Source organism: Musa acuminata, chromosome BXJ3-1, assembly GCF_036884655.1.
Source record: "Musa acuminata AAA Group cultivar baxijiao chromosome BXJ3-1, Cavendish_Baxijiao_AAA, whole genome shotgun sequence".
Classification (NCBI taxonomy): domain Eukaryota; kingdom Viridiplantae; phylum Streptophyta; class Magnoliopsida; order Zingiberales; family Musaceae; genus Musa; species Musa acuminata.
Genome location: NC_088349.1, coordinates 9,417,880 through 9,445,757, shown reverse-complemented (window position 1 = coordinate 9,445,757; position 27,878 = coordinate 9,417,880). Strand labels below are relative to the sequence as shown.

Sequence of the window (27,878 nt, the reverse complement as noted above, 5' to 3'; positions counted from 1 at the left end):
TGAGCTCTGCCTCAGTGGTGCCGCCATGCCTCGCAACCGTGACCGCAGCTTCCACAAGGCCTGCCTCATCGACTTCCAACACTCCATGGATGCTCTCAGTCGAACCTTAGCAAGGGTGACCTGCGTGTCTCCTCTGCCAAGTCTCTTTGCCTGTGTCACCATATTGGCCTTCACAGATATCGCTTCAACTCACTCATCTAATAATAAGGCATGCTCGAGTGCTTATTTAAAGCCAGTTTAAAGTGTCGAAAGGACACTCAAAAGCACGCCCAACCATGATGATGCCGTCATTCTTTCCATTCGTTGCAATTACATGGACCCAGCATTGGTCCCATCGCCTTTATTCGTGCTGACCGTCGACCCAAAAGTAGTAGGATGATAGAATTGAATGCCGTCCCTATCATTAGATGAGGCATCTTCTTGCAAATGGAGTTGGCACTCAAAAGCATCCATCAATCGAGAATGAAGAAGCTTGGCAGATCTTTACGCCTCGAAAGCATGTGTGTGGACCCTAAAGTTGCTTTCGGCGGCCACCTAAAGTCCCCTGTGAGCTGATGTCGCCATCATCCGGTCCGTTCAAGCCCTCGAATTATTTTTTCTGAGGAATCTGTGGCACTTGTAGAGGACGAAGAGGCATTGGCATCACAGATTTGAGTAAGATTTCAGCTAAGATCACGTGCCCACAAAAGCTAAGGTTGGAATGATCGTTATCTGAATGAGACTGTACACTAAGTCAGAACTCTTTTTTTAGGCGATTGGAGAAGACTAGGGACACAGCAAGAACCAAGAATATGACCGCAGAACCGAAGGATACCATTTGCCAAGTTGGACAAGGTTGAGGGTCACCGCCTCATCCAACTCAAGATGCGTAGCCAGAGTTGTTAAACGACAAAACATGGTTAGGGCTAAGATAAGCTCTAACTAAGCATCTTGTAAACAAAACTTCCTGCTAGCATAGAGAAAATATTAACGACCAGCATTTACAACTATCAATCTTGAAAACAGTCATAGGCAGATCAAATTGAGAAACTTCATCCTACCAAATGGAGATTACCATTTGATGCTGATGCCCACAAAATGTTTTTAAGTTCAAGTCTTCTGACAGTCAGGTAAAGATTCCTGTCAAAACCCAGTCCACATTCAGCAGAATCCATTAAAGTTGTTCCTATACCATCCTGTACACCACGAGCAGGACGCCATATCATCCAGATTACTTGTTAATTACAATAAAAACAAGCCTTCTACTGGAGACCTACTCAAAATCCTTTTCAAAATTTCTGTAGGTTCATTGAACCAATGCCCTTGATCTTCTCCCTGAAAATAAATCGTGTTTTATCACAAGGATGACAATATATGATAAAACTAAAAAAAGCATCTATTTGTCCATAATAAACAAACCGTCACTTACTAAATTTTGCTAATTTGTATCCCATATGTAATAACCATATTTTGCTTCGTTGCGTTTCTAAATTAAACACTAGCGACTGTCATTTAGGAATATAAACAGTTAGGACCACTATTACCTCTCTGTTGTTTTTGTTTGAACGTTGCTAAATGATTCCATGTTATCAAAGAGGAATGGACTAAAAAAGCTCCTTCTGATTTTCACCCTCGATCAGATTAGAAGTGGAGAGCACTTGTTCGACTCACTGGCGGTTAGACATCATCACCTTTTAACTGGGTAAGTTATGCGAGTTTACCTATGACGACATGCGGTACCTATTTGCATTAATTGCAGCCAAACCAACCAGAAATGAGGATTTGCAAGTGAGAAATGAGAGAATGCGACATAATATTGAAGGGAAGATGGGAGATTAACAAGAAGTGACAGAAGTTGATGGAACCTGTCTATCTGTAGCTGATACCAAATAGTTAAGCTATGTCTGGTTGGAACATAGCTACACAGTTAAACATGTATAAGGCGATAAACAAGTATCTAGTTATATAGGATATACATACTTCAGGCCAAGGAAAGTAGTTTGCCCAAGGTTTTTACTAAAGTTTTTTAGTGGGCAGGTTCAAACAATCCCATACAGTCCTTAAAAAAGAGTGCTATTTACCATCTGCCAAATAATATGAAGCTCTTTAGTTTCACTTCACAAAAAATAAAGAAAAAACTATGAAAATATTAGGTATCGTATTGCTTTTGGAGATGAAAACATACTGCGGCGCTTAATATCTCTGCAAAATCTGCTTCCACATCTACATTTAAATGCCTTAATTGGGTGCTCATGATCATCAAAATCTATACCATAATCCTGCAAGTGAATAACAAGTTATTAGAGAATCTAAAAAAATGATTTATGCGAAAGTAACACAGCTAGAAAGAGTTCTCCATAAGTATGCTTATGGAAAAACTCGGATAGTTGTCGACATCCCTCAAAAGTTTAGGTCCAGCGAAAGCCAGGGTAGGCCTGGGACTAGCAATGATTATATTCATCGACCTACAAAATCACACACACACACACCCACGAAGGGGAGGGGTATGACAAAGCTCAATACCAGTTAAGGGTCTAAGTGCTAATCATGTAACTTGGTGCAGAACATACATGGCCTATTGGTTGTTAACGAGTAAAGCACAAAAGCATTTCATGGAAGCGGTTCTTACATTCGCTACACCTACTGATTACTAATAATTGTTTTTATTGGACTTCCATCTTTTGTGCTTCTAAATGTTTAAGAGCAAGCTAAAGGTTAAAAGATTGTTGTAGCATGCAGCTTCTGACCAGATTGGAATGGCAACTCCAAAAGCCCAACCATTACAGTTTGTTTATGCACTAGCACAAACAACTCGCAGAAGAAAAATCTATCCAATACTATTTCTGTAGCGGTAATAAACTATAACTGTGGCAGTCCGACAAGTTAGTGAAACTGGTAAAGGATTGGTATTTAAAGCCTTGATCTAAAGAAGTGCTAATAACAATGCCCACAAGGCAAAATGGAAAAACTGCCTTTTTCAATTTAAATGCTTCTATCACTTGAAAATGCTTACCCATGTCAATTCCTCAAAAGCTTCCAATTTTCTGGTTGTAAAAAAAGCAAGCTGCAGATAAAATGAAATAGGAAGATATGAGCCCAATAAGTACAAGAATTTGTAGTGTGTTTGAAGATAAAAGCCATAACTTTGATTAACAGATTCACTGCATACATGGTAGTAATGATGGTCTGGTGTCTCCACTTCAACTGGAATTTCAATCAGATTGGCATCAAAGCATCTACAATCAAAAGTCATTTACAAAATCAAGTGATGTATAATGGGATTGCAAGAGAAGCAATAACATTAGAAAAGCAAAAGTCAAACATACTCTATCAATGGCTACTATTGAAATAAAACAAAAGAAACCAAAATAAAACTCTGACAACTAAACTTTCTTTTTCATGTCAATGAACATTAGAGAAGGATGTGGTACAGACTGTACCAGAAGTTAATGTAAAGATAGTCCCAGAGAATATTGTTCTTACTTGTCAACACTGGCAAGCAGATCAGTCAATAAGCTTACCATGCCTAAAATAATTGGTGTGTTAATGTAAAGACAGTCCCAGAGATGGCTAAAAGAGGGGAACATTACCTAGCCTGCAATGATTGTCCTAGATTACAAAGGTAGGTAAACCGAGTCAGCTCTTGCCAAGAGTGAAAAAAAAAAAAAATTAATGATGCTAAAGGCAACATGTTTGAATTTCACTTTTTATGTGTTGAAATTACCCAGATTCACCAAGTAAAGAAGAAATAGAAGTCCAGTCACGAGAATATCATGGAATTGGGAAATATGGTGTTGCAATAAAATAACAAAAAATGGCAGTCAAGTTCAAAAGGGTCTAGCAACTGTAAGTCCGAAAGACCACCAAATGCACAGAGCTTATCAGCACCTGAGAGGTTATTCCAATTACTTAAAACCCATAATGTCAAAATAGAGCACCCTAATACTAATAGATGATGCAAAACCTGCTTTCGAACCAAACAAAAAAAAAAAAGAAACATATACAAAGGAAGAAGCCTTCTAAATGCTCAATAGAATCAGCCTCAAAACTAGAAGTTCCAAGATCTAAGCAAATTAGTCCTGATTAAATTTTGAGATATGCATACTAAAAGGATGCTTTAGAAAGGAAAGAGACTGGCAGCTACAGGTTGACAAGGACCATGAGTCCTTTAAGAGAGCACACTAAAACATGATAAGTTGCATCAGGGACTAGGTGAGCCTATAAATTGCTTTATCAACATGAACAACCTTATAATGTCACAGCAGAATGGACTTGGATGCCATCAACGAAAGGATTTGACCCTTGTCTTGCTTCTAAAAAATTTATTTTTTAATTTCATAAACATCCAATTATTCTAATCTAAGTACTTTGAACCATATCCTCTCCACTTAGCTGAGGAACGCTGCAACTAGAATTAAAGCACTTAAGTGCAGTCACAAAAGAAAATGAAAACCCCATCTAGAGTACATTTTTATAAGCAATACATCCAAGTTAACTATTTCAATATAGGTAAAAGCTTAAGGGCCAATATTCTGACAGGACACAAGCATTTCTCATTCACATTGAGAGACTATAATAGTTATGATATATAGAGAAGGCAATTGATTATTAAGTTGGCTGCACACCAAGAGGCTTGCATGCGAGGCGTGTGAGTTCATTTCACAGACGAACTGAACGAAACGTTAAACGCTACAGGAAATTTTGCATTTTATGATGATCAAACCTCAAATTGAAAGTCAAAGTATGAAAATAAATTGGATTTCAAGTCTTCTTAGAAATTAATTCAAGTTACTTCAGAGCTCAAACTGAAGTTCAGATCATTAGAGTTCAGTTAGCGAGTTCACAGTTGCAAGTGGAACAAACAGAAATGATTTACAGATTTAGATTAATTTGGATGTATATGGATACAAATAGAACCAATGGAAACTCATAACTTTTCAAATGACGAACAATTTTTTTTTTTATGGTCTCATCAGGTTGTGATGTCCCACTTCTAGAAAAATGTTCGACATTGGCCATAATCACCAAGTAGGATAATTCTGGGACGCCAGTTAGGAAGGGATCTGAATGTGAAGCAATTGCAGTAAAGGAGGGCATTCAGGTTGCAGTGATGCAAGGAATTACCAGGCTGACGGTTGAAAGAGATGCAGCAAATGTGATAGATGTCTTAAACAACCATTAATCCCCCTGTGGCAGCAAATGAATGTCTCCAGAGATATCTTTGAATTGATCAAATTGTGTAACAGGGTTACCTTTGCCTATGTATACCATAAGTCAAATGAAACCACCAACCAGGTGGCAAGATTTGCTAGAAACATTATATCCACTTTTTAGTGGCAGAATGAGATGCCTATCCTTTTTGTAATTTGGTATCCTCTAACAAAAAGGGTACATTGTCTATTAGATCTTTGAATTAAAAAAATTAATTTTTTTTTGGGGGGGGGAAAATTTATGGGACCCCAGTAAAAAATAACTAGAGCACTATAAGACTGATGCATCTCCAAGACCATCAACATGAGAAGCAACACGATACCTTTTTTATCAAATTTCCTCTTAAGTAATGCCTAAAGTGTCAGAAGCTTAGAACCATCTGATTGAGAACATGAATTCTTATTAGGAGCGTACCTATGGTTGATAAATCTTGCCACATTGCCATAAAATGTTGCATCCAAACAAAGGGCTTCTTCATCCTTCAGTGCACCTTCTGAGCCCCAATCAGCATCTAGTAACACGGGATAAGTATGCTCTGCATTGCCTGTGGTTTGCATTGTCCTATCATATAGCTCCATGTTTGTCAATACTTCCCCAACATACTCACACACAAAAGCACCTCTAGGCAATTCATCAAGTGTCCTCAAGCCCCACCCCTTTCCTTCAGATGTGAGAAACACCTAAAGCACACACAATCCAATGTAATGTTAGAAAAATAAGTTCATTTGAATAGAAGAAATGAATACGATAAGCAGCACTTAAGAGTGAAATGGCAAAAAAGCCTCACTGTAAGACAAACACAGAATCTTGATTAAAAGGAGGGGCAAGATTATGATCATGATCATTCTCAAGAATGTGAGAAACACCTAAAGCACACACAATCCAATGTAATGTTAGAAAAATAAGTTCATTCGAATAGAAGAAATGAATATGATAAGCAGCACTTAAGAGTGAAATGGCAAAAAAGCCTCACTGTAAGACAAACACAGAATCTCGATTAAAAGGAGGGGCAAGATTTTGATTATGATCAATTCTCAAGAAACAATAAACTTACTTGCAAATTGCGTGTGATGCCTCTTTGAACCACACGGTTTCCACAATGCATACTGCAGCCACATTTGCTCCAGCATTCTTTGACAAACTTCCGCACTAGGTGTCCCTTGCATGCCTCAGGCAAAACATCATTCTTTGATCTTTCTAGGGGGCAATCTTTACAATAGAACAGATGGTGTTTTTGCGGTTCACGATACATAGAAATGCATTCATCCAGAAATTCCTTTTTCATAAGGCCATCTGATGTATAGGCAAATTCACCTCCTGTTTCACGTGCACAGGTGCAAGGTATTGGTGCAGCCAAGCAATCACTGAAACAATCTGCACAGCAGTCCTCATCCCCAATTCGAGCGAGAGAAAAACTAACATATGCATTCTGGTAAACAATGTTACGTGGTATGTAGTTAAAAGATGGCGGGTACTCTTCTCTAGAGATTTCGTTTACCACTGATATTCTAACTCTTTCTTCACCTTTACATATGTCATTGACATCATGAAGCAGTCTTGATCTGCCTAGTGCATGTTGTGGCTGAACCACCACCAAGCTACATGATGTTAGGCTTCTGGATTTGGGAATTTCAGGTTCCTTCATCTTCTGGATCATCCCACTTTGATTAATAAGTGTATCTTTCTGAATAGGAGAAGGATCAGAGCTAAGTGTCACGTCCATATTATCCAATGCTGTTGGAAAAAATGAATTATTCAAGCATGCAGACATGGCGTCATAAGCACAAGGCATGATGGGTTTCTTGAGTGCATCTATTGTTGGAATTATCTGCATGACATTTTCCTGCTTATCATCAGTTGCTTCAGAACCTAGCTCTAGAAAACACTCGCACATTTCTTTCATAAGGTTCACAAAAGAGAAGCTCGGTTGAAGAATCCTGTAGGATTTCAAACATCTATCTTCTACTCGTTTAAAGACAGTCTCCAAATTAGGTACATGGAAATCCGGTCGATCAGAGCTACAACTAAATGTAAGTTTTACCTCCCCCAAGTCTGAAGAAGCTACATCAACATTAAAAGAAGATGACTCCTGAACAGATAAAAGCTCAGATGTGGTTCCCGTAGTGAATGCATTAACTGGGAGACTTTCCTTAGCATTATTTCTTTGCCCTTTCTGTGTCATGCTTCCATCAACATTTTGCTGCAAAGTTGAATGACCTTTCGAAGAGATATGACAACTCTGCTGACCTTGAGGAAATAAAAGGGCCAAAATAGACCAATTATGAATATTTCTCACGAGATTTAACTAATATGTCCCAACACAATGCTTAATATATTCTCAGGACAAGTATTGCTTGATACAAAAGCTTCATGTATTCAATTAAAAGTTAATTTTTAATAGTATAGTTAGATATGACGGTTATTAGTTGTTATATCAAAAAATACATGTCATATGGAGACTCTCTATAAGTCATTTAATTTATGTTCAAGAAAAATCAACCTTTTCAATATGGTCGATACAATAAAGAGAAATTACATGAATTTTGTATGGAATAAGAAACAAATTGGACGAGTATAATTGCTAGCAAGAAACTTTCATGCATAAAGTGGCCAATCTTAACACATGGTTGCTGATAATAATAGATGATGCCAAAAGAGATACACTAATATACCAGCAAAATACGCCAATTTCAACAAATGATAAAGAGAACAAAGATTACACATATACCTATGTTTCCTGAAGAATGTGGCTGCGAAGGGTGTATCATCGCAATAGGAGTTTCAGATACTGGTGAGTCATATTCACACGGCTCATCCTTAGGACTGACTGGATCAGAAGAACAGTTAACTGTGTGATGCTTTTGTAGAAACTCAGTGCCTGGTTCAACTTTTGGCTCTTTTAAAATGATGGAATTATCCCTTTTATCCTGCAGAGATTGTTTGTCATTTTTTTATATATGACAAGTGTACTTATCAGAACTTGTACGAGACCAGCTTCGTTTACCTGGTTCGGAGTTTTTATTTGTCTATGATTCAAATGAGATGATGTCTGTCCAGCTCTATCAGATATATTGCAAGTTTGAGGTGGCACAACCTCAGCTGTAGTCTGCCTAGTCAATGGCCGCTGTAACAAGTCCTGATTTGCTGCTTTCCCAAAGGAAGGTTGAGGCAACGAGGGTTCATCGTTCATGATTCCTTGACTCCTCAAGGATGAAACTGGTCCATCTCCTTTATGTTCACGTGATACACCTGCTTCTAGTCTTGGCCTTTTCTGTGAAGTTTCACCAGCCAAATTAGGGTTAGCATTTGATGGTGGAGGGGGATGGTCATCTTGCCTAGCCCTGACTCTCATTCGACAAGGCTCAGGATCATCGCTGGAAATAACATCCTTCCCTTTACCACCCATATCCTGAAACAATCAGTTATTCAACATCTTAGGAACAAATCAGTAAGAAGAACTACAAGAATTAAATTATGATAGGATTTCCATAAATCATCCACCATTTTCTTTTTCCAGACGTCCTCCTAAAGCAATAGGATAATTCAAAAAACCGGTTCATATTTAAAGAACAACTGATGACTTGTGATTACCAGTACAATACGCCAAACATAGTACCTTCTCCTGCGATTCTTGAATGTCAAGTATAGCATCGGCGAGGACCCGATAGTTCTCGGCTTCGATGTACTCCCAATTATTTTCGTAAACTTTAAGAAGGTTCTTCAGCACGGGTTTGGCCATTTGCATCGGTATTCCGATGGCCTTCATCGCATTCAGTGCCGCTATTGCTTTTTGCCGCGCCATTCCCGAATCGATATCACCAACACCTTCTCCAAACTCCAACAGAAACCAAATGCGACCAGAAAAGTTCAAATGCTGGTTCAAGAAAGCGGCGGAACCCCAGCATTAAGCGGCGAGTACGCGGAAATGCAAGCCATGAACGGAGAGTACAACGAGATGATCGAAAGGGACCTGGGTTACCGAGCGAATCTTGCGGGAGAAACCCTAGGGCGAGAAGGGAACCCTTCGACCAACCTCGATCGAGATGGTGGAAGCCGCAGCACCGCGATCGGTTGATCGGAGCGTTAGTGTTGGTGCAACGCGAGCGGGGTCGTCGTTTGCACTTCCCCCGAGCACCCCCCGCTTAATGCGGAACCCCAGCATTAAGCGGCGAGTAGGAGGAAATGCAAGTCATGAACGGAGAGTACAACGAGACGATCGAGAGGGACCCGGGTTACCGAGCGAATCTTGCGGGAGAAACCCTAGGGCGAGAAGGGAACGCTTCGACCAACCTCGATCGAGATGGTCGGAGCCGGAGCACCGCGATCGGTTGATCGGAGCGTTAGGGTTGGTGGAACGCGAGCGGGGTCGCCATTTGCACTTCCCCCCCCCCAGCAGCTCTCCGCCTCCGGCTCTGTCCTCGGGAGGAGGGTCACTCAATGGGCGTGATGCGGTCGACTGCGGATCCGGTCGGCTTTGTGATCGTTTTGTGATCGTGTTGTTGGATGGTAATCGCCGAAAATAACAAGTTTGCTGACGCTTCGTTTCCGCTTCGTTCCCGTTTAAAAGCACTGTGCGTTACTGGATATACAACCTGCATTGTATTTGGATGTTATTTCATGAGTTTGATGACCAAAAACAAGATGGTCAAACCTTTGACCAAAGTTAAGTCAATCGAATATGATAATTAGTTGGGGGTAAATTTCGGATAACGATAAATGGCAATATGCCAATAATAATGGCCGCATCGGTTTTTTATCTTTTTTTCTTCTTCCTTCGCAATGAATGGTTGCACGAATCTAAAAGAAAGTACATTATCTTACCAGTGGGAACTCGATAAGCAACGAGTACCAGCAGTCCAACAGACAAATAAAGTTTTCTATTGTTTTAGCATACAGCTAAAAGAAGTGATCACCTGCAGAAGTGTGTCATTTAGTTGTTTATATGAATGATGATGTCCAACGCATGCAAAGCTTTAGCATCTCTCATTTTGGGTGGGTAATTATAATCAATGTTCTCGGAGAAGAAGGATATCAGACTACCCAGTGAAGAAATAAAATAAAATTACTATTTTTATAAATATTTTATGCAAGGTTCACAATAACGTACCGTACCGATATTTCGACCTGGGCTCGGTACCGGTACGGTACGATATACTGAGCAGTACACCCAGGTGTACCGAGTATTGTAGCACTGCTATAGTGCTATAGTACAGTTCTACAGAGCTACAGTACTCTCGGACCGGTAACAGTCGGTCCACGTACCAACAATCTGTCGGACCGGTACGTACCGCCCGTATCGGACAGTACGGCTCGGTACGACAGACCCTGATTTTATGTATGTATAGGTGATATGAGAAAATACTAGTAAGTATTTTTGGATTTCCTCTACTAGTTATGGAGAGAATGAGAGAAAAAAGAAAGAGAGCTTTCTTGTGTGAGATGGTGTACATAGGACTTTGGTCAATTAAGAGTAATTATAAATTGATCTCATATAATAAAAATTTTAATTCTTCTATAGACCCAAATGAAAAAAATCAAACCACATAAGTCTTATATCAGAGTTATCCAGATTCCTATTTAGGTCTTTCCCACTTGGTAGTGTTCAGTTCATATCTAACCCAACAAAGTTAATTTGCATTCAGGACAGCTAGAAACAAGCATTGCTCAAGGAATCCCATATATTATATCTGGTGATTAGGAATATTGCTTTTACATGAACATGAAGGCAATTGACAACTCATAACAGGTACCTTCTTGAAGGGAAAAAAGATTTCAAGATTAAAAGAAAAGAAAACACACTCAACAGGCCACTTGGCCTGTCATACATCTATTCCATAACAATATACACAACTTCATGCATCTTCCCATGATAACTTCATTCAGTGACACGATGTAAAAATACGATTAACTGTTGGATGGATCTCTTCTGCCAAACAAAACCAAGACCGGATCCTCCTTTGTCTTGTGACTGCAAAAATAACTGTGACCTAGTTTGTAGTCACCATGTAGATCATCACTTAATATGGTTCATCATCCTCTTTTCACGAACATTACTTGCCTCTGTGCCGCCACTTCTGAGGGAAGCTTCCTCTCATTCGTATGGTTGTCATCACCAGATTCCTTGGAGATCCCTTTTCTGCGAAGTGGAGTTCCAACTCCAGCATTCTTGTGGCTACCCCCTTTACCTTGAGCTTGTAGACTCTGGCTTATGCTCTTGATTTTTGGGAGCGTTTGCCGCTTTATCACTAGGTTCTGCTTTCCTATGAGATCATCATTATCTGAAAGCAAATATATGATAGAGAATTGAAAAAAGTAGACAACATATAAGAGCAATCTTGACGGCATTCAACTTCAAATTAAAAGCACATTAGATGGTGACATTAATCATATGGAGTCAGGTTCCCTTTTTCCTTATCTTTGTGTTTTACTCTATTTGATGATTTTATTAGTTGTGCATGTTGGTCTGCTAGAAATGCAGCAAGCTCTGCTTCTAATATGTTGCAGAAACATTGCTGAGTATTTTTCTAAAATATTTTCTCGATGGTGCAAATTGAAGTATCTTCAAAATGTTATGATGGTTACAATCACTAATACCAGAGAATTAAATTACTCCCCTTGCCAAAACACAATGATGCAACGTAAACAATGTTAAATAAATGATAGCAAAGTGATAAAAAGAAACAAGCAGACAAACAATGCTTGATATCTTAGAGCACATTTCCCCACACATTCTGAATTATAATCTTATTATTGAGTAAAAATGTACCAGGACTCGATAGGACAGCACGAGGTCGTGGAACTGAACTAGCTCTCTTTTTGGTTTTATTGTCCTCATTGATAATTTTGGCATCCTTCCCTGCAGATCAAACTTAGGTGTTAGATTTTTTTTTCTATTATATTTAAACTAATGCAAAATTGTAGCATCCATGATACAGAATACTGAACCTTTGGATGCGGAAATAGAAGAAGCTGGAAAACCCTTGAGTGGAGACTTGTGAAATTTTGCATGCCACAAAAGAGGATCTTTTCCAGACTCCGTATCTAAAAAGAGAACACCGTTAATCAGGGAAGCTAAAAGGCATCAAAAAAATGTAAAATTACAGATAATAGCAGTAGCAAGTACTGAATGTTAACAAAAAAAAAATCTTAGTTATATAAGTCATGTATTTCCAAACGAATTCCTCATGGGACAAACCTGGGATAATGCAACAGAGGAATCTAATATACAGTTGTTATTTCTAGCAAAAAAATCGATAAGGAATAACTAACCTACCACTTGGTGTCTCCATGAAAACATAGTTGCATGGAAGTACTAGATCACATGGAGTTTAGGCAATAAACACACGGCCATTGAGAAGACAAATGATTGAATTCTATTAGAGTTTGCAAGAGGCAAAATTAATTCTTGGTTGTGATTTTCAAAATTGAATGAGTGAGAGATCGCAGCATTTTAGTGGAGATTCTCTCACCTTTTATAGTGTGAAACAAATACCCAGCCAAGGTCCAGTTGATAGACTACGCAGTAAGCCTCTGGGAATTGTCTTACTGAGGGAAAATTTACAGTTTGTGTTACAAGAGATCAGAATCTGAATTTCTGGCCTACTTTGTTTCCAGTGTCAATAAAATTTAAGTCCCAATAAAAGGGGTCAATGTACGAGAAATTGCTAATATTACTCAACCATCAATTTTCTTGAAAGTAATTATGTCGAGTGCTTTTGAGGACTAGGGCACTTGACAATAATGCCATTTTCCAATAACAATGTCAATGTTGCAATTATTGACCGAACCCTATATCTTCAAACTTCAGAGAAGATACTAAAATGTTATTCACCTTGTATAATGAAACATAGGATATTAAATGAATATAAAATTCTCTTCCATAATTTAGCAAGTCATTGGCCTCTGAAATCATTAGCACAAGTCACCATGTATTGTAGCTCCCATAAAAAAAAGAGCTATAAAAGCTTCGAATACCCAACCAATCGTGACCTTTGTAAACACAAAAGATGATAATAATAATTTTAAAAAGAATTAAGCAAAGCATGAATGCCGAATCCAAATAGAGCCACAAAATGACATGGTAAAAGGTCAGCAGTTTCTGTCAGGTGCAACGTTCAGATCCTTTTTGCAAAAGTTTTAATGCCGAGACATCATAACATGCACCAAGGATAAGCTCAGGCTAAAGAAGAACAACTAAAGACATCATAGAAATACAGAGAAAAAGGTGGACAAGAAAGAACAACAGACAAATCTATAAAGTTTTAATCGAAAAAAGGGTTTATCGTCAGCTTCACTTCTCATTTTATGGACTCCAATAACCTTCCTAAAAGCTGAGGACTTTCCCACCTTTTCTTTCTGAAAGGAAAACAATGAGTTGTACAATCCATTATCTTCCTAGTAAATTGAAAACTAGGACTTCCAAATAGCATCAGTTGAAATTCTTTGAAGTTCTATGGAGACACTAGTAGTTCTAGAGCATGTCTAACAAGTATTTTTGGGACCATAGCACATATAACAACTACAAGTCCTTTTAGAACTATAACCTGCTGGGACCTGAAATAGACAATTTTTCCCTAAACTATGATTTGTGGTAAACTAATAAAGTAACTCCATAAGATTTGCTCGGCGGCAAGAATAGAACAGGTCTAACGTAAACATCAACTTCATCAACAAACAGAGAAAGAAAGAGAAAAATAAGATAAGAATTTTGTTTAAAATACATATACAATAATTAAAGAGTTCAAGAGGGAATATGATTTATAAAACTAGTTGAAAGATTAAATTGACAAACAAAATCCAGGCTGCTTACACAATACATGATCATCGACAAGAATCAAGACAGAGCTGTATCTTTACCATAGTTTGCTGCTGAATTCCTCAAGGATGGTTGAACTTCTGTAGAGAGAGTTTCAATGATTCTCATAACAAATGAGAGCTCTTCTTCCTTGATGGTCTGATCTTCCTGTTCTCGCACCTTTATTCGCGGGTACACTTAAAGCACATAGTAGGAACAAGTCATTACAAATGATCCAAAAGACAAATAAAGATCTAAAACATGACACAAACTCTTTCTATTGACCTAACCAATACTTTAAACCCTAAAAAAGACATTATAAAGGCATTAATGCTAGTAACAAGCCTCTAACATGTGTATTCCTTTTAACTCCACATAAGCATATAATATATACGCACACACGAGAAGAAACTATAATGGATTTTCTGGCAAAAATTTCGACACTACCTAAACTAGCATCGATACCGTCCATAAAGCCATAAAATCTTACTCCATGTGCCAACTTTCCAGTTAATTTTTGCATCGATATTCCGATTATCGTCTTGACCGAGAAGATTATGATTTGTTATAAACTGATGATAAATTAGAGAAAAAAATAACTAGATTTCTACGATCTTCTCATCGGATCATTACTATTACGTAGAAGAAATATCATAACATATACGAAACATGTATGATTCTGGATACTTCAAATTGCAAGAGAGATTCCACATACAAGGTAAGCGCCACTGTCACCTTCGAGCAGAGTATAATAGAAAGAACAGGATTTCCTTCGATCAAGAAATTTTGAAGACACAAAAACCGTTGATGTTAGATCATAGAGGCACACAAACATAACATCCCTCTGCACTTCCACGATCTATATATGCATCAAAAAACGAAATGCTTCCCAGGACTCCTCCGTGATCGACGAAATCCTCATCATCCGACATCTCGCTCGACTCGACAGAAAACACGGTCTCCAAACGGAAATTGAGACGATCTAACCATCAAATATGATGCAAGAAACGCGAGGGGAGATCAATCGAACTCACTATTTGAAGCGATTTGAGAAGCTCTTCTTCGCGACCTCCGTCTTCTCTCTCCGTTCCAAGGTCGATGATACATAAACAAACTAAGCTTTCGAGGAAGGGGCGGTGAAAAGGCAAGCTGGAAGCAAGCGGGTTCCGTGGTGGCGTGACGAGTCAGACCGAAGAAACGAAGAGACGCGTGCAGAACACCAAAGCGGACCATCCGAATCGAATCAGAATCCAAATCCAATAGAGTCCGTCCGGCCCACCGTTTGATTTCTTTGCTTGCCTGCAAAGTGAGACAAGACTGGTGGCATGTTATTAACGTGATCTCCCTTTGGTGCTTTGTTTTCCTGTACGAAGGAAAGGTTATAAATAATTAGTTTATTTTAATTTTTTAAAATAATTTTTGTAGGAAAGAATAAAATATAAGAATAATAAAACTTTATTGAATAAGTTTTATTGTATTCACATGTCGCTCTCCTATTTATACAGGTTAGGTTACGAGGGAGGATTTCCCTCGACATATTAGAATATTTCTTTCAACAGAATTGTAAGAAGATTTCCTCGTATAGTTTGAGAAAATCTTATCCGCTATCAATTTCATCTCTTTCAACTTATCTTATTTAGATTTTACCTAATCTAAATTTCATGATGAGACCATAATTGTATAGTGCATAGTCGGTATATTTGGAAACATATGAAACGTGCATTAAGTCAGAAATCCATGTTTTAAATATAAATTAATATTTAATTTTTTTAAAATCATATTTACTTTAAATATTAATCCTATCTCAAAGATAACATTAGTATTTTAAGCATTTACAAGATGGGAATATGATTTTTTTTTAATTTTTAAAGTTCCCTATTACATTATCTAAAATTACAAGATATAATAAGAAACAACAAGGTTTATATATTATATAAAGTAATTTTTTTCTAAAAAATTATATTTATTAATATGATTATATTTTTATTTATTATATATTAGGGCCATATGAATTTTTTTTATAAGATTACAAAAATACATTTATTTTTTATTTAAATATAAAATATTTATTTATTTTTGAATAAATATTAAAATTATCGTACATCAACTCGAATATTTCTTTCTCTAACTGTGTACTAAAAATAAAAAAATATTCCTATATGCAATTAGTATATTATTGAGGAGAAACAATGATATGGTTTGATTATTGGTCGATATGCCTTTGTAATTTGTAAAATTACATTTGATTCGATTCGAATAGAATTATTATCGATACGTTTTTTATGCAACAATACAAAGAAAAACAAATGATGTGACTGATCGCCATGAGAGACAACTTCACATTTTTTTTTAGGTGTGTCTTTACCTAGTGCCTTCATGGTATATGTTTTTTTTAAACATTATATGATGTACATCATGTTCACAAATATTTAAATTTGAGATTTATTATTTATTTAATGATATATTGATTAACTTGGATGTCTTAACATAAACACTCCATATGTTAATTATCAATATTTTATTTAAAAAATATTTTGAAAATAAATAAAAGAAATATTGTATTAAATTATATGATCCTTTATAATTGGATAAGATATATAAAGAATTAATTAAATTCTGATGATAGATATCGATCGATAAAAAAGAAGTTTGGATTTCTTAGAAGATATTTTGATGAGAGGAACTCTCATAATAACTTATCATAGATCATCTACTTTCGTTTATAAATGGACATGACCTATATTGACTAAACGACATATGTCATAAAGGACGCAATTGAGAGATTATAGTTTCTCTCTCAATCTCCTTGCAGATTCATAATAGATGTCCAAATCACATCTTTTTTAAGTAAAAATCGATATGATGTTATTTGATTTCAATCACAGTATAATTTTATTTTTTACTATATATAATATATAACAGTTTTTATGCTTATATACCGAGCAAAAGTTAAAAAAATAAAGAAAAACTGCTATACGCCGTGAAGCGTAGGAAAATTCATCGCTTTACAACTTAGCTTCTTTCAAATGAAACGAAACTGCAATCCTCAAATGCTATAAACAATGTGTTGGTTCCTGTGGCATCGAATGCATAAGAAAAGGCATTAGTCTCGCTTGCCGTCGATGGATCGATCGCAATCATTATGTCCCAACTTCACAAAATTATGATAACAAAGGTCGGAAACAATCCACTAAATCTTGGGTTTTTCCGATGACGACTGAGAAAGAAATATATGTGTTTGCATCAATCGATCAAACACCAACATGTGATCTTAATTCTCAGATCAGTATCCTTACTTTCAAGTATTAATGTGATAGTATTCTTATGTCGGCGTTTTGACACTCTGGATCAGTATGACGCGTTCTGCATACAACATAATCAAAAAGCACAATAATGTCTTCAAAATTCTAACGCTATCATTATTCCTTTTAGCGAATAAATATATTGTGACGGAGGAGTCAGCATGGCTAGGTCCACGGGTCAGGAGCTTTCTGTAGAGTGAGCTAGATGATGAGGTGACCGTGCCCTTGGGAAGGAGTGCTGGTTGGCGTTGGTCGGGATCGGGGCCGATTGACTGCTCTCCTTTGCGCGATGGATGGCGTCCCCTGGATTGAGATGCTCACCGCTTGCCTGCAAAAAAATGGCCCTCATCGGGTGATCCCCGACTTTGGCCCCTTCAACGAGCAAGTCAGTAATGGGATGGATTGTTTCTTTTTATCTCCCCCCTGGCCGAAGGTCGACCTGAGGTTTTATACTATTGCGCAAGGATCGGTAGCACATCGATTCAGCGTTGCCACTAACCCTCAAGGGGTGGGATGACACCTCTGATCGGCTGTCATCTCAGGGCGTGCGAAACAGCGTCAGACGACACTACCCCGAGCTCTCGGGACGGAACAAGTAGAACAATTTTTTGGTACAATTTTAACTTGGCGTATTATGACATATCGGGGCCAAAATATGCCATATCTAAGTCCCACTAGACTGTCTATAATGTTAGAATACGTTAGTTGTCAGGCTTCTTAGTGTAAACTCACTCTACCGCTACGATTGCTTGAACAATGTGATTTGAGTCAAAGCAAGAGACATCTCCGATGTTACTCGACGAACATATCCTCTTGTTTTCGCCATTGTTTTAAGAAAAGAATTGACTAATATGGGTATTGTGAATTAAGATTAAAACGGGAAAAGGCTCGTGATGTTTCACTGTTTCTCAAGCACTTACCGAAGAAGCTTGCTGGGTCTAAAAGTTCTGCTAAAACTTAGAAAAAAATAAAGAAAAAGTCTTTGCTTTACAATAAAGTGTCAGTTTTACCAAATGTAAGACTTAATTCGAGATAGAACATTTATTTTCCTCAGCAGAGTAAAAATTAAATTTTATTAAATTTTATTTCAATATTTGACATATAGATTGTGATGCTTTAACTCATATTACTAATAATATTTATTGAAAGTCAAAAGAGCATGAAAGATATATTATTAAAAAGAATTATCTCAAAGCAAAAATACTAGTCATGCATCTCATGATGAATCACTTATGGATCTTAAAGATGTCTTTTATATTTCTTTAATTTTTAAAAAATAGTTTTTATTTCTAAATTGGAATGCAACATAGTTATATTAATAAAAAAAAATTTCATCATGTGACATAGACATTTATGGTATATCTTTGAAAAAAAATGATTGAGATATTTTTGATGTGTATAAATTACATTAAAGAAAAATAAACCAAACACATCAAGAAAAATACCACAATAAGTAAAAAACTCCTTGAGATTATATATAATGATATATATATATATATATATATATATATATATATATATATATATATATATATATATATATATATTGACATACTTAGGTGTAGATATGCGAAGTTAAGAGACAATTAAATAAAAGATCAAAATAATGTGATTAGATAATGATGATGAATTATATGATAAATCATGTTAGAATCCCTATTTGCTAAAGAAATTTATACTCAATATTCAGAGTGCCACATAGAATTGTATTACTGAAATGTGCAATCATATCCTTATGTATATGATTTGAAATATGATGAAATTTTCATTTGTACATGACTCCATGTAGAGTGAAGTTCTAAAAATTACTACGTATATCTTAGAACATGGTCCCTAGTAAATTTGTATACTTAGTTGTAAACTAGTAGGAAACTCACATTTATATATTTGGGGTTGTAGATAAGAGTTTTTAGTTCATATGAAAATAAGTTAAATCAAGTAACTATTTATGAATATTTTATTAGTTAATAAAAAAATATAAGAGGTACTAGCTTTATTGTCGTAACCAAGATATAATAATAGTTGAGTTTGATAATATAAGATTCTTATATAATGATCAAACAAATAAGAATGAAAAAGAAGTTATTATTCCTTAAATTATTAAATAATTTGATGAAAAAAAATAATACTATCAAAATATCATCCTTGATGAACTCGTACAACAACCACAATCAATCATTTGATAATATCTTAAGAAGACAAGAAACATACCATTTATAATGATTATATGATATATTAAAAAAATAAGATTATAATATAAGAATTAGAATGGATCGCTTAACGTTTTCATAAATAATAATGATTCTAAAAATGGAATGATATAATAAAAAAAAGATAAAATCAATATACCATAATAGTATTTGAGAACTCATCAAATTATTCAATAATTATAAATAAAAATTTTAAATATATCTTTTAAGACTAAACTTGACTCGAAAGGTAATACCAAATGATATAAAGTCTTGTATCCAAAAGTTTTGCTTAGTAAAAATACTTTGATTATAACAAAATATATTAAGAATTATCATGGTCTTCTTAGTCATTATGATCTTGAATTACATTAGATGAATATGAAATAGTTTTTTATATGAAATATATAAATCTAAAGATAGGTGGGAAGTAAGTTTATTATTTTAATCCTATATGTTCACGATGCATTATTTACTAATAGTGATATTGGTTTATTATACGAAACAATTTTTTTTTAATTGTTGATATAAATAAGGTAACTTATATTATTGGCATAAAGATCATTAGAGATCGACTTCAATGATTACTAAAACTATCTCATAAAGAATATATTGATCGAGTATTGGAAAAATTCAATATATAACTTTGTTCGACAAATGATACACCTATTATTAAAAATAAATATTTTAGTTTAAGTATATGTCCTAAAAATGACTTAAAAAGAAATCAGATTAAATATATTTTGTATGGATGTGCAATTGAAAGTCTATTATACATTCAAATCAGACTAAATATTAATTTTGTAGTTAGAATGCTAGATAGACATAAAAGTAACATAGGAATGAAGAATTGAAAAACTACAAATAAAGTAATGTGATATCTGAAAATAATGAATGATTATATGCTCACTTATAAAAGATCTGATCGACTTGAAGTGACAAAATATTCAAATATTGATTTTATGAATTGTTTCAATAGTAAGAAGTTCACTTCATGATATATTTTTTTGCTGACTAGTAGGATAATTTTTTTTAAAAGTGTTAAGTAATATATTATCATTATCAACAATGGAAGTTGATTTTATAACATGCCTTGAGATCATTAATCAAAATTTATGATTGTGAAATTTTATCTTAGGACTTAATATATTTAATTAAATTATTATATCATTAAATATATTTTATGATAATATTATAATATTTTTGTTATAAAAATAATAAGTATTCAAGTTATTATAAGCATATTATGATAAAAACATTTAATTGTTGGAGAAAAAATCTAAAAATAAAAGGAGTTTGAATATTTGAGCATCACAACTAATAATTATTGTTTTTACCATTTATGTATATACATATTAAATTTATACTTGATGATAAAATTATCCCGATAAAATAAATTATATGAGTCATTATGCATTGAATTAGAAATGACTGTTAGTGTTATAGTACACAAAAGTAAGTATAACATAAAAATAACATACAACTACTATGATTCACATAGATAGTTTAACTTAATGTAGTATAATAATATTTGTTAGCTTATCTATATATTTTTTAAAATTATGCATATGTAATTTTTTTTTCAATACTTATAATCCAATCAAGAAAAATTACTTTTAAAATAAAAAAATATTTTAGTTGTTATGATTTTAAATATTTGTTTTACCTCTCTTTTGTTAAAGTGGGAGAATATTTGTTAATAATATATATGACTCATAACCTAAGTCGATAAGATGTATTATAGATAATGAATAGATTCTATTCAAACATATAAATATCGATATTTATATATGTTCAAATCATGAACATCGAGGAATAGAATATCTAAGATTTTTTTTAGACCCTCTCTTCTCTCGCATAGTGCCTATTCTACGTTTGTTGTGAGAACATAATTCTAATGGCCTTCAGAGAGAGAGATGGGTAGTTCTTTGCGAGGATAAAGATGCAATAGTACTGAGGTATATGATTTGACATAAACTTATCAAATAAAGATACGCACCCTTATATATTAGATTTTAATTATTGATATTAATATTTTCGCATTACAAATATATTATCGAACAAGTCGATTATCTTACTTAATCCCAACATAAAGCATAAGATGCAACTAAGAGTATGAGTTTATACATTTCCATACGCAAATAACATCAGTCTCATGGAGAAAACAACCTCCATGAATTCCTTACACATTTATTTTGGTATTATTTATCGCCTTTTATCGAGCATATTGCTTCTTAGTTTCGTGTACATCAATTATTCTTTTATTAGTTTAAAAGTCACACTAGTGTGATTGTTATAGTTTCATATCGGTGACCCATTCAGAACTCAATCGAGCTCAACGGGGCCAAGATATATATTTATAGCGATCAACGGTCCACAAAGAGACACATGTTATAATAAAAAAATAAAAAAATTCCTTTATTAGTGAATAAAATCATTACAAATAATAATACTGCTTGAGAAATTAATATTTTATCATCCATAAACTCACAAAAAATTATGAACATATCCACGTAATTATTTTTTTAAGATATAAATGATTAGATGAATTTATAAGTCCTTAATTCTTCTATTGCTCGTCGGGTTAATTAATCTATCATCACAACATATCATCACTAGGCAATTTATCCATAAAACCTCTGCTAATTCGTTTTATCGTATGTACCATTCGATTTAGAATTTATTCGGATGTTAGTGAATAAAAGTACCGTAGCTGATGAGTCAGCATGGTTAGGTCCGCGAGGCGATGTTGAGAGCTTCTTGTGGGGTGAGTAGGATGATGAGGTGGTCGCGCCCTTATGAAGGAATACTGGTTGGCGTCGATCGAGCTAGCGGGGTCGATTGGGCCCTCGCAAGAGGATGTTAATCAGCGTTCCTTGGTCTGCTGACCCGAGTGTCGTTTGTGATGGGTTGCGTCCCTCCGACTTCGAAGTGAATGGCAGCGTGTTCTCGTGCACTATATGACGATTGCGGGGTTGAGATTCTTGTCGCTCGGGAGTGATCGCCTTTCTACAAAAATGGCCTCCGTTTAGTGTTTTCCGATTTTGACGCCTCCAACAAGTAAGTTAGTAGAGTGTTTTTTCATTATTTTTCCTCCCTTTGCCCAGATGTTGACCAGGGGTTTTTATACAATCATGCGAAGATTGGTTGCACCTCGATTCGATGTGGCCGTTGACCTTTATGGGATGGGACGACGTCTTTGATGAGTTGGCATCTTCGGAGATGCCTGAGCAGAGCCGGACGACATCACCCGGAGCTCTCGGGATAGTCTTATCGCATAGCGTCTTGGTACAGAACCCGATGTGGCGTGCACCATGGAGTTCAGTGGTGACTCATCTGGGACCAAAATGTCCCTTATCAGGGACAGTCCTTTTTCTTAGATCACATAATAAAGAATAAATATTAAACCGAAACCGTCCGATGGATATAAATATATATAATAAATAGGAAATATCAAAGTTATACACAAAGATAAATTTCAAGTGAGGAGTGATAGAAATAAATTAGAAAGGACTTTTCCGACTTTTCGCAATGAATTGTCTGCACTCTGCAAACCATCGCACTTAGTCTTTAGGACATGCCCGTCAATTTGTTAAATGAGAGCGCTATATTTAACCCTGACACTTCCTCCCACACACTCCAAAAAAAACCCTAGCTTCTCTGGTTGCTCGTCGGTCTCCGACCGCCGTCGGAACCCCAGAGCCCTCGGCTATCGCAAGATCTGAGCCTCCTTCGATGGATCAGCCTATGGAGGTGTTGCGAGCCGCTTCCCAGGAGGTTTCGACCTCCTCGACCAAGCGGCGGATTCGAATATTTCGCGAGAAATTGCCCCCTCTCCTCCAGATCTCAGGTCGGCTTGAATTCACTGCGTTCTGTATTGATCCACTGTCTTTCACGTTCATTTTTGTTTCATACGTCTTTTCATCGATCGTGGTGATTTTGGATGGCGTGTTCTTTGATTGCTTGTGGTCGTCAGGTTCCTTCGATAATTATTCGTTGGTTGAATCATTAAAGCTATTCTTTCATGATTTGAGCTGATGGGTTTCGTGGTTTGTTTTATTTTTCCGTAATGTCCTGCCCAAATGATGAACTCCAAGAATTTCGATTCGTTTAATATGTCGGAGCATCTTTTTCTGTTGGTCAAATGACTAAGTTCAATAAATCTGCTGCATCTAGAATGCAGAGTGCGTGTTGCCTGACTTTTAGTTACCGCAGTGGTTCCTGCAAAGCAGAGTGTGAATGTCACAATGATTTCTTTGGATCCCCTGAACTCAGAGTAATAATTTAACCTGTGGACACACCGAATCATCCTTCTCTAGATACACCCGAATTATTGCTATTACGGATTCTTCAATTAGTCTTTAGTAGCGTGGAAGTTTATTCCGAATGTCGTGGCAATTTTTTCCTTTTAGGATTTAGTGGAAGCTTATGGCTTATGTGAGAACACAAGGGGAAGATACTGTTGAAGATTTGATATTCTATTTCTATGTTGTTACCAATTTTAGCTGAGAGTTTGTCAGTTAGTACCCGAGCAACTGCCATTAGTAGGTCGATTCATTCTTCTAGCCAGGGCTTTTGCCATAGGAGTCCATTGAATGAGTACAGTTCTTATAAATTTGAGTGACAGTCTCAATAATCATACGCAGCTACCGACTTATGGTAACAAGTTGCTGGGGGACGGCAATGACATTTTCTTTTTTTTGCCTCACCTTTTGATCTCAAATGTCATGCGTGTAACCAACATAATCAGTTATTTGTTCGACGAACAGGGTGATCATCTGATCATGATTTCCACTTACATATTTTCTGTTCCCTGGATGGGCTCATTTTGAACGGATATGGTCGATGGCAATGCATTAATTGGATAGACAAGCTTATTGTTAACCTTTTAATGAAGTTTGTTTGTGATTGAGCAATGAAAGATTGGTTGTCAGACTTGCAATAGCTTCTCTTTACAAAATCTGCCATTCTTGACCCATATCAATCAGGATCAATTTATGCGGAACCAAGAAAGCCAATTTTATTGATAGAACATCAACTCACCCATAAAGTGGCCTGAATAATCAAATCATATATGAATTGGTTGAAATCAGATGGAAATTGGCTTGAATTTGCTGGAATTGAACCTGTTGGGATATGCAGATCCCATAAAGAATTGTTCTATTCCAGGCTAGAAAAATCTGGCAAATTCCGACCGATAACCGTATTGTGCATGATTGTCTGAATCCTTGTATTCTAGTTGTGAAATCAAGGTTTTATGTTCTGGGAGGTGCCGATCTCAGTCCAAATGATTTGAGTCCATGGGGAGCAGTGCTTTCTTGATATTACTAAGCATTTAAAGAGTTAGTTGAGTCTCTTTTGTTCATATGTCTCATGGATAAGAAGTCGACCTTCATCAGGGAATTGACACACATCTTGCAGTGGGATGAATGTCTATGCTGTTCTTGTAATTTGATGGTGTGACACTTCAACGAATATATTGAATAATCTTTCTATCAACATCTGAAACTTATTTGTTCACGTAGATCCTTTATTTCTTTGAATAAGGCTATTACTACTATGTTTAGTCAATTAGATGTTTTCTTGTTTGGCAATATACTTAGGTTCTTATCATGGTCCAAGTTTAGCAAGCTTCAACCATGCAGTATTGAGTTGACGTGGGGAACTATGCCATGCTGAGGTTATGCTGACATATTGTTTGTGGATGCTGGTGGATATTCCATGCTGAACAGTATGTTTTCATTTTAAGGTGCTGATTGAAGTCTAGAACGTCTGTGAAGTCAATATATGAAGGTTCTTGTGGCAAGGTTTTGAGTACCAGTCCAGTGCCAATTTTGACAATTTGTGAAAATCGTACAATACTGGTATATATCAAGCGGTATGCTGACCTGTGCTACTCGGTAACAGAAAAAAATTAAGTAGACATATAGAGATTGATTTCAACTTATGTGGTCCAAGTATTGGTCCTTGGTTGAATTAATAAATATGGTGTATTTCAAACATTTGGCTGGATAGTGATTTGTCATGAAAACAAGAGGTAAGTTTCACCACTAATCGATGAATTATGGGGCAATTTCAGTTTGGTCCATAATCTTCTTTTTCTGCTAATTGGCCTCCTATAATTTAATTAATGTTTCAGTTAAGTCTTGCTGTTGTGAAAGCTGATTGAACTGTAGAATAGGAGTTAATTTGCCATCCTAGCATATATGTTAATTAGAAAAGCTAATCATATTGTCCCATATTGGTTGCCGTGTCAAGTCAATGTAAAATACATTTTGGGCCTTTGAACTAGATTTGGCACTTTCTGCAACTTTTGTTGCTTTGACTTATGCCAGGCCGACTAGTCATTTTGTGTAGCCTAAATAATGTTGAAGCCTTGAAGGAACAATTGCCTGGAATTTAGGGTTAATTCAAATTTGCACAAAGTTCTTGTACTAGTGGTTTGATTTAAACTTACCTTAGTTCTTTGCTGGTTGTCACAACAGCATATCCCTTTTGCTGTCTTGTCATAATGGACTATATACATGCTGTTCTTTTGACTGCTGCTTACATGCCTTTTGCAGAACAACTTTTCTTTACCTTCCATGCATGTACATCAACTTTTTTGAGTCTTATAGTTCCTATATGAGTTTTATTCAAGCTAATAAAATATAATTTCTTTTAAGGTTCCTATTCTTACATATTTATTTTTTGGTAGCACATGTCAATTTCTTATGATGGTAAGGCAATAGATTGGATCATCATTCTGCTCCATATTATTTGTATTCTGCTTAACATTTGTGAATTTTTTTTGCAACCAAGTTCATATTGTAGTTTTATTTTTTTTCTTGACATCTGCTGCTGTTTTTGAATCAAGGTGTCTTGTCAGCAAACCAACTATTCCATGGTGAAAATCTCATTCTGGAATCTTAGTTTTTTGTCTGTTCATTCTTTACAGATTTGCTGTCTGATATTTCACCCTCGTTGGTTGATATTGTCTTCCAAACGTTGTTTACATATGATGATCGACCATCGAGAAAAGCTGTTGATGATTTTGTTGTTAAAGCACTTGGTGAAAGTACCTTCATGAGAGGCTTTGCCATGGTACTTGTGCAGTCCATGGAAAAACAATCAAAGACTCATCGTCCTGTTGGATGCTACAAACTTCTCAAGTGGTCATGCCTGCTTCTAAAGTGGAGTCAGTTCACCTCTGTTTCAAAGGGTGGATTTTTAAGACTTGCAACTGCGCAAGCATTTCTTTGTCAAATTCTCATGCACGGTTCTTTCCGGGAGCGTAGGGCTTGCAGGAAATTGTTTTTCAACCTTTTCTCTCAGGTACTCCTTTTTAGCAATTATCGGTTAGAGATTTAACAATCTGACATATTAAAATCATGCCATGCTGTTGACTTGTTCTGTTGCACATTTCAGTCTTCTGGTATGTACGAAGTGTATGTAGAGGAGCTAAATGATTCAAGAATTCCCAGTAGGGATAGTGCTGAGCTGATAAAATTATTGCTTGAGTATTCAGTTCACTTGCCATCTTTGTTCGATGGATTCAAGGTGAATTATCTATTTTCCTTATGTTTTTAAGCCTTTTATTGTTCTCTGTAGATGTATTAATTTCATATGCTTGATATTCTATCTTTATAGCTAATTTGTTATCTCAATTTGTTTGCTCAATGCAGCAAGTGTTTCTTGAGATTTATGTCAGATCAGTTTTAAATGCAAAGGACAAGCCACCTCGAGCCCTTGGTGAAGCTTTTCAGCCACTTTTCACGCGTATGGAGCATGAGAACTTTAAGAATCTGGTGCATCCATCAGCAATCAAAGCTCTGAAGCGGAATCCGGAGGTTGTGTTAGAATCTATTGGAGATTTACTAAAAATGGTCAACCTTGACCTAAGCAAGTATGTCTCCGAGTTTCTTTCAGTTGTCCTTCCGCAAGCCCGTCATGCAGATGAGGGAAGGAGAACTGGAGCATTGACTGTTATAAGATTTCTAAGTCAAAAATGTAGTGATCCAGATTCTCTGCCTTCTATATTTAATGCTGTAAAAGCAGTCTTAGGAGGTTGGTGTTATTATTATTGAAATCTTTTATGCTGGCATCGGATTGGACACTGTCTTCCATGAGTTATTTCACCACTATATTCATGCAATCATCTTGTGAATGAGATAAATACATTCCATTGCTTCATTTCCGTAACACAATTAAACAAACAGGTTCTGAAGGCAAGCTGACACTTCCTTATCAGAGGATTGGAATGATGAGTGCCATTGAAGAGCTGTCAAAATCTCATGAGGGAAAATTGCTCAGCAAACTAGCACCATCAATATCAAGCTTCCTTTTGTCTTGTTACAAGGAAGATGGTAAAACCCTTCTTTCTTTTGTTTATATTTCCATATTTAACTCTTTCAAAACTCTCTT

At 35.9% G+C, this 27,878-nt stretch overlaps 3 protein-coding genes across 9 annotated transcripts in view; 1 reads left to right on the top strand and 2 right to left on the bottom strand.

The window, feature by feature from the left end:
• Positions 1–1,010: 1,010 nt before the first annotated feature.
• LOC135584602 (histone-lysine N-methyltransferase SUVR4-like) lies at positions 1,011–9,737 on the bottom strand. 6 transcript variants are annotated; one of them, XM_065136102.1, is made up of 10 exons: positions 9,161–9,732; positions 8,807–9,064; positions 8,195–8,599; positions 7,919–8,117; positions 6,245–7,437; positions 5,605–5,870; positions 3,149–3,215; positions 2,993–3,043; positions 2,165–2,258; positions 1,011–1,314 (listed from the first exon to the last, which is right to left on the bottom strand). In XM_065136102.1, the coding sequence occupies exons 2-10, from the start codon at positions 8,990–8,992 to the stop codon at positions 1,286–1,288; spliced, it is 2,490 nt and encodes an 829-aa protein (XP_064992174.1). In that variant the 5' UTR covers positions 8,993–9,064; positions 9,161–9,732; the 3' UTR covers positions 1,011–1,285. The 6 variants fall into 6 exon arrangements, with proteins under 6 accessions (XP_064992174.1, XP_064992175.1, XP_064992176.1 ...); XM_065136103.1 differs by lacking the exon at positions 1,011–1,314 and adding an exon at positions 1,380–1,719 and having other exon boundaries at positions 9,161–9,733; XM_065136104.1 differs by lacking the exon at positions 1,011–1,314 and adding an exon at positions 1,826–2,063 and having other exon boundaries at positions 9,161–9,733.
• Positions 9,738–10,850: 1,113 nt separating this feature from the next.
• On the bottom strand, positions 10,851–15,251 carry LOC103992761 (uncharacterized). Of its 2 annotated transcripts, none has more exons than XM_009412604.3 (5): positions 15,019–15,251; positions 14,047–14,181; positions 12,136–12,231; positions 11,957–12,046; positions 10,851–11,468 (listed from the first exon to the last, which is right to left on the bottom strand). In XM_009412604.3, the coding sequence occupies exons 1-5, from the start codon at positions 15,215–15,217 to the stop codon at positions 11,221–11,223; spliced, it is 768 nt and encodes a 255-aa protein (XP_009410879.3). In that variant the 5' UTR covers positions 15,218–15,251; the 3' UTR covers positions 10,851–11,220. The 2 variants fall into 2 exon arrangements, with proteins under 2 accessions (XP_009410879.3, XP_018679110.2); XM_018823565.2 differs by lacking the exon at positions 15,019–15,251 and adding an exon at positions 14,700–15,012.
• A 7,849-nt stretch (positions 15,252–23,100) lies between these two features.
• Positions 23,101–27,878, top strand: part of LOC135629006 (protein ILITYHIA-like) — a 37,578-nt gene continuing 32,800 nt past the window's right edge. Inside the window, exons 1-5 of the mRNA XM_065136085.1 lie at positions 23,101–23,325; positions 26,413–26,789; positions 26,883–27,014; positions 27,140–27,521; positions 27,674–27,820. Coding sequence (XP_064992157.1) covers positions 23,211–23,325; positions 26,413–26,789; positions 26,883–27,014; positions 27,140–27,521; positions 27,674–27,820 — 1,153 coding nt within the window. The 5' untranslated portion in view covers positions 23,101–23,210. The remainder of the gene's footprint in view (positions 23,326–26,412; positions 26,790–26,882; positions 27,015–27,139; positions 27,522–27,673; positions 27,821–27,878) is intronic.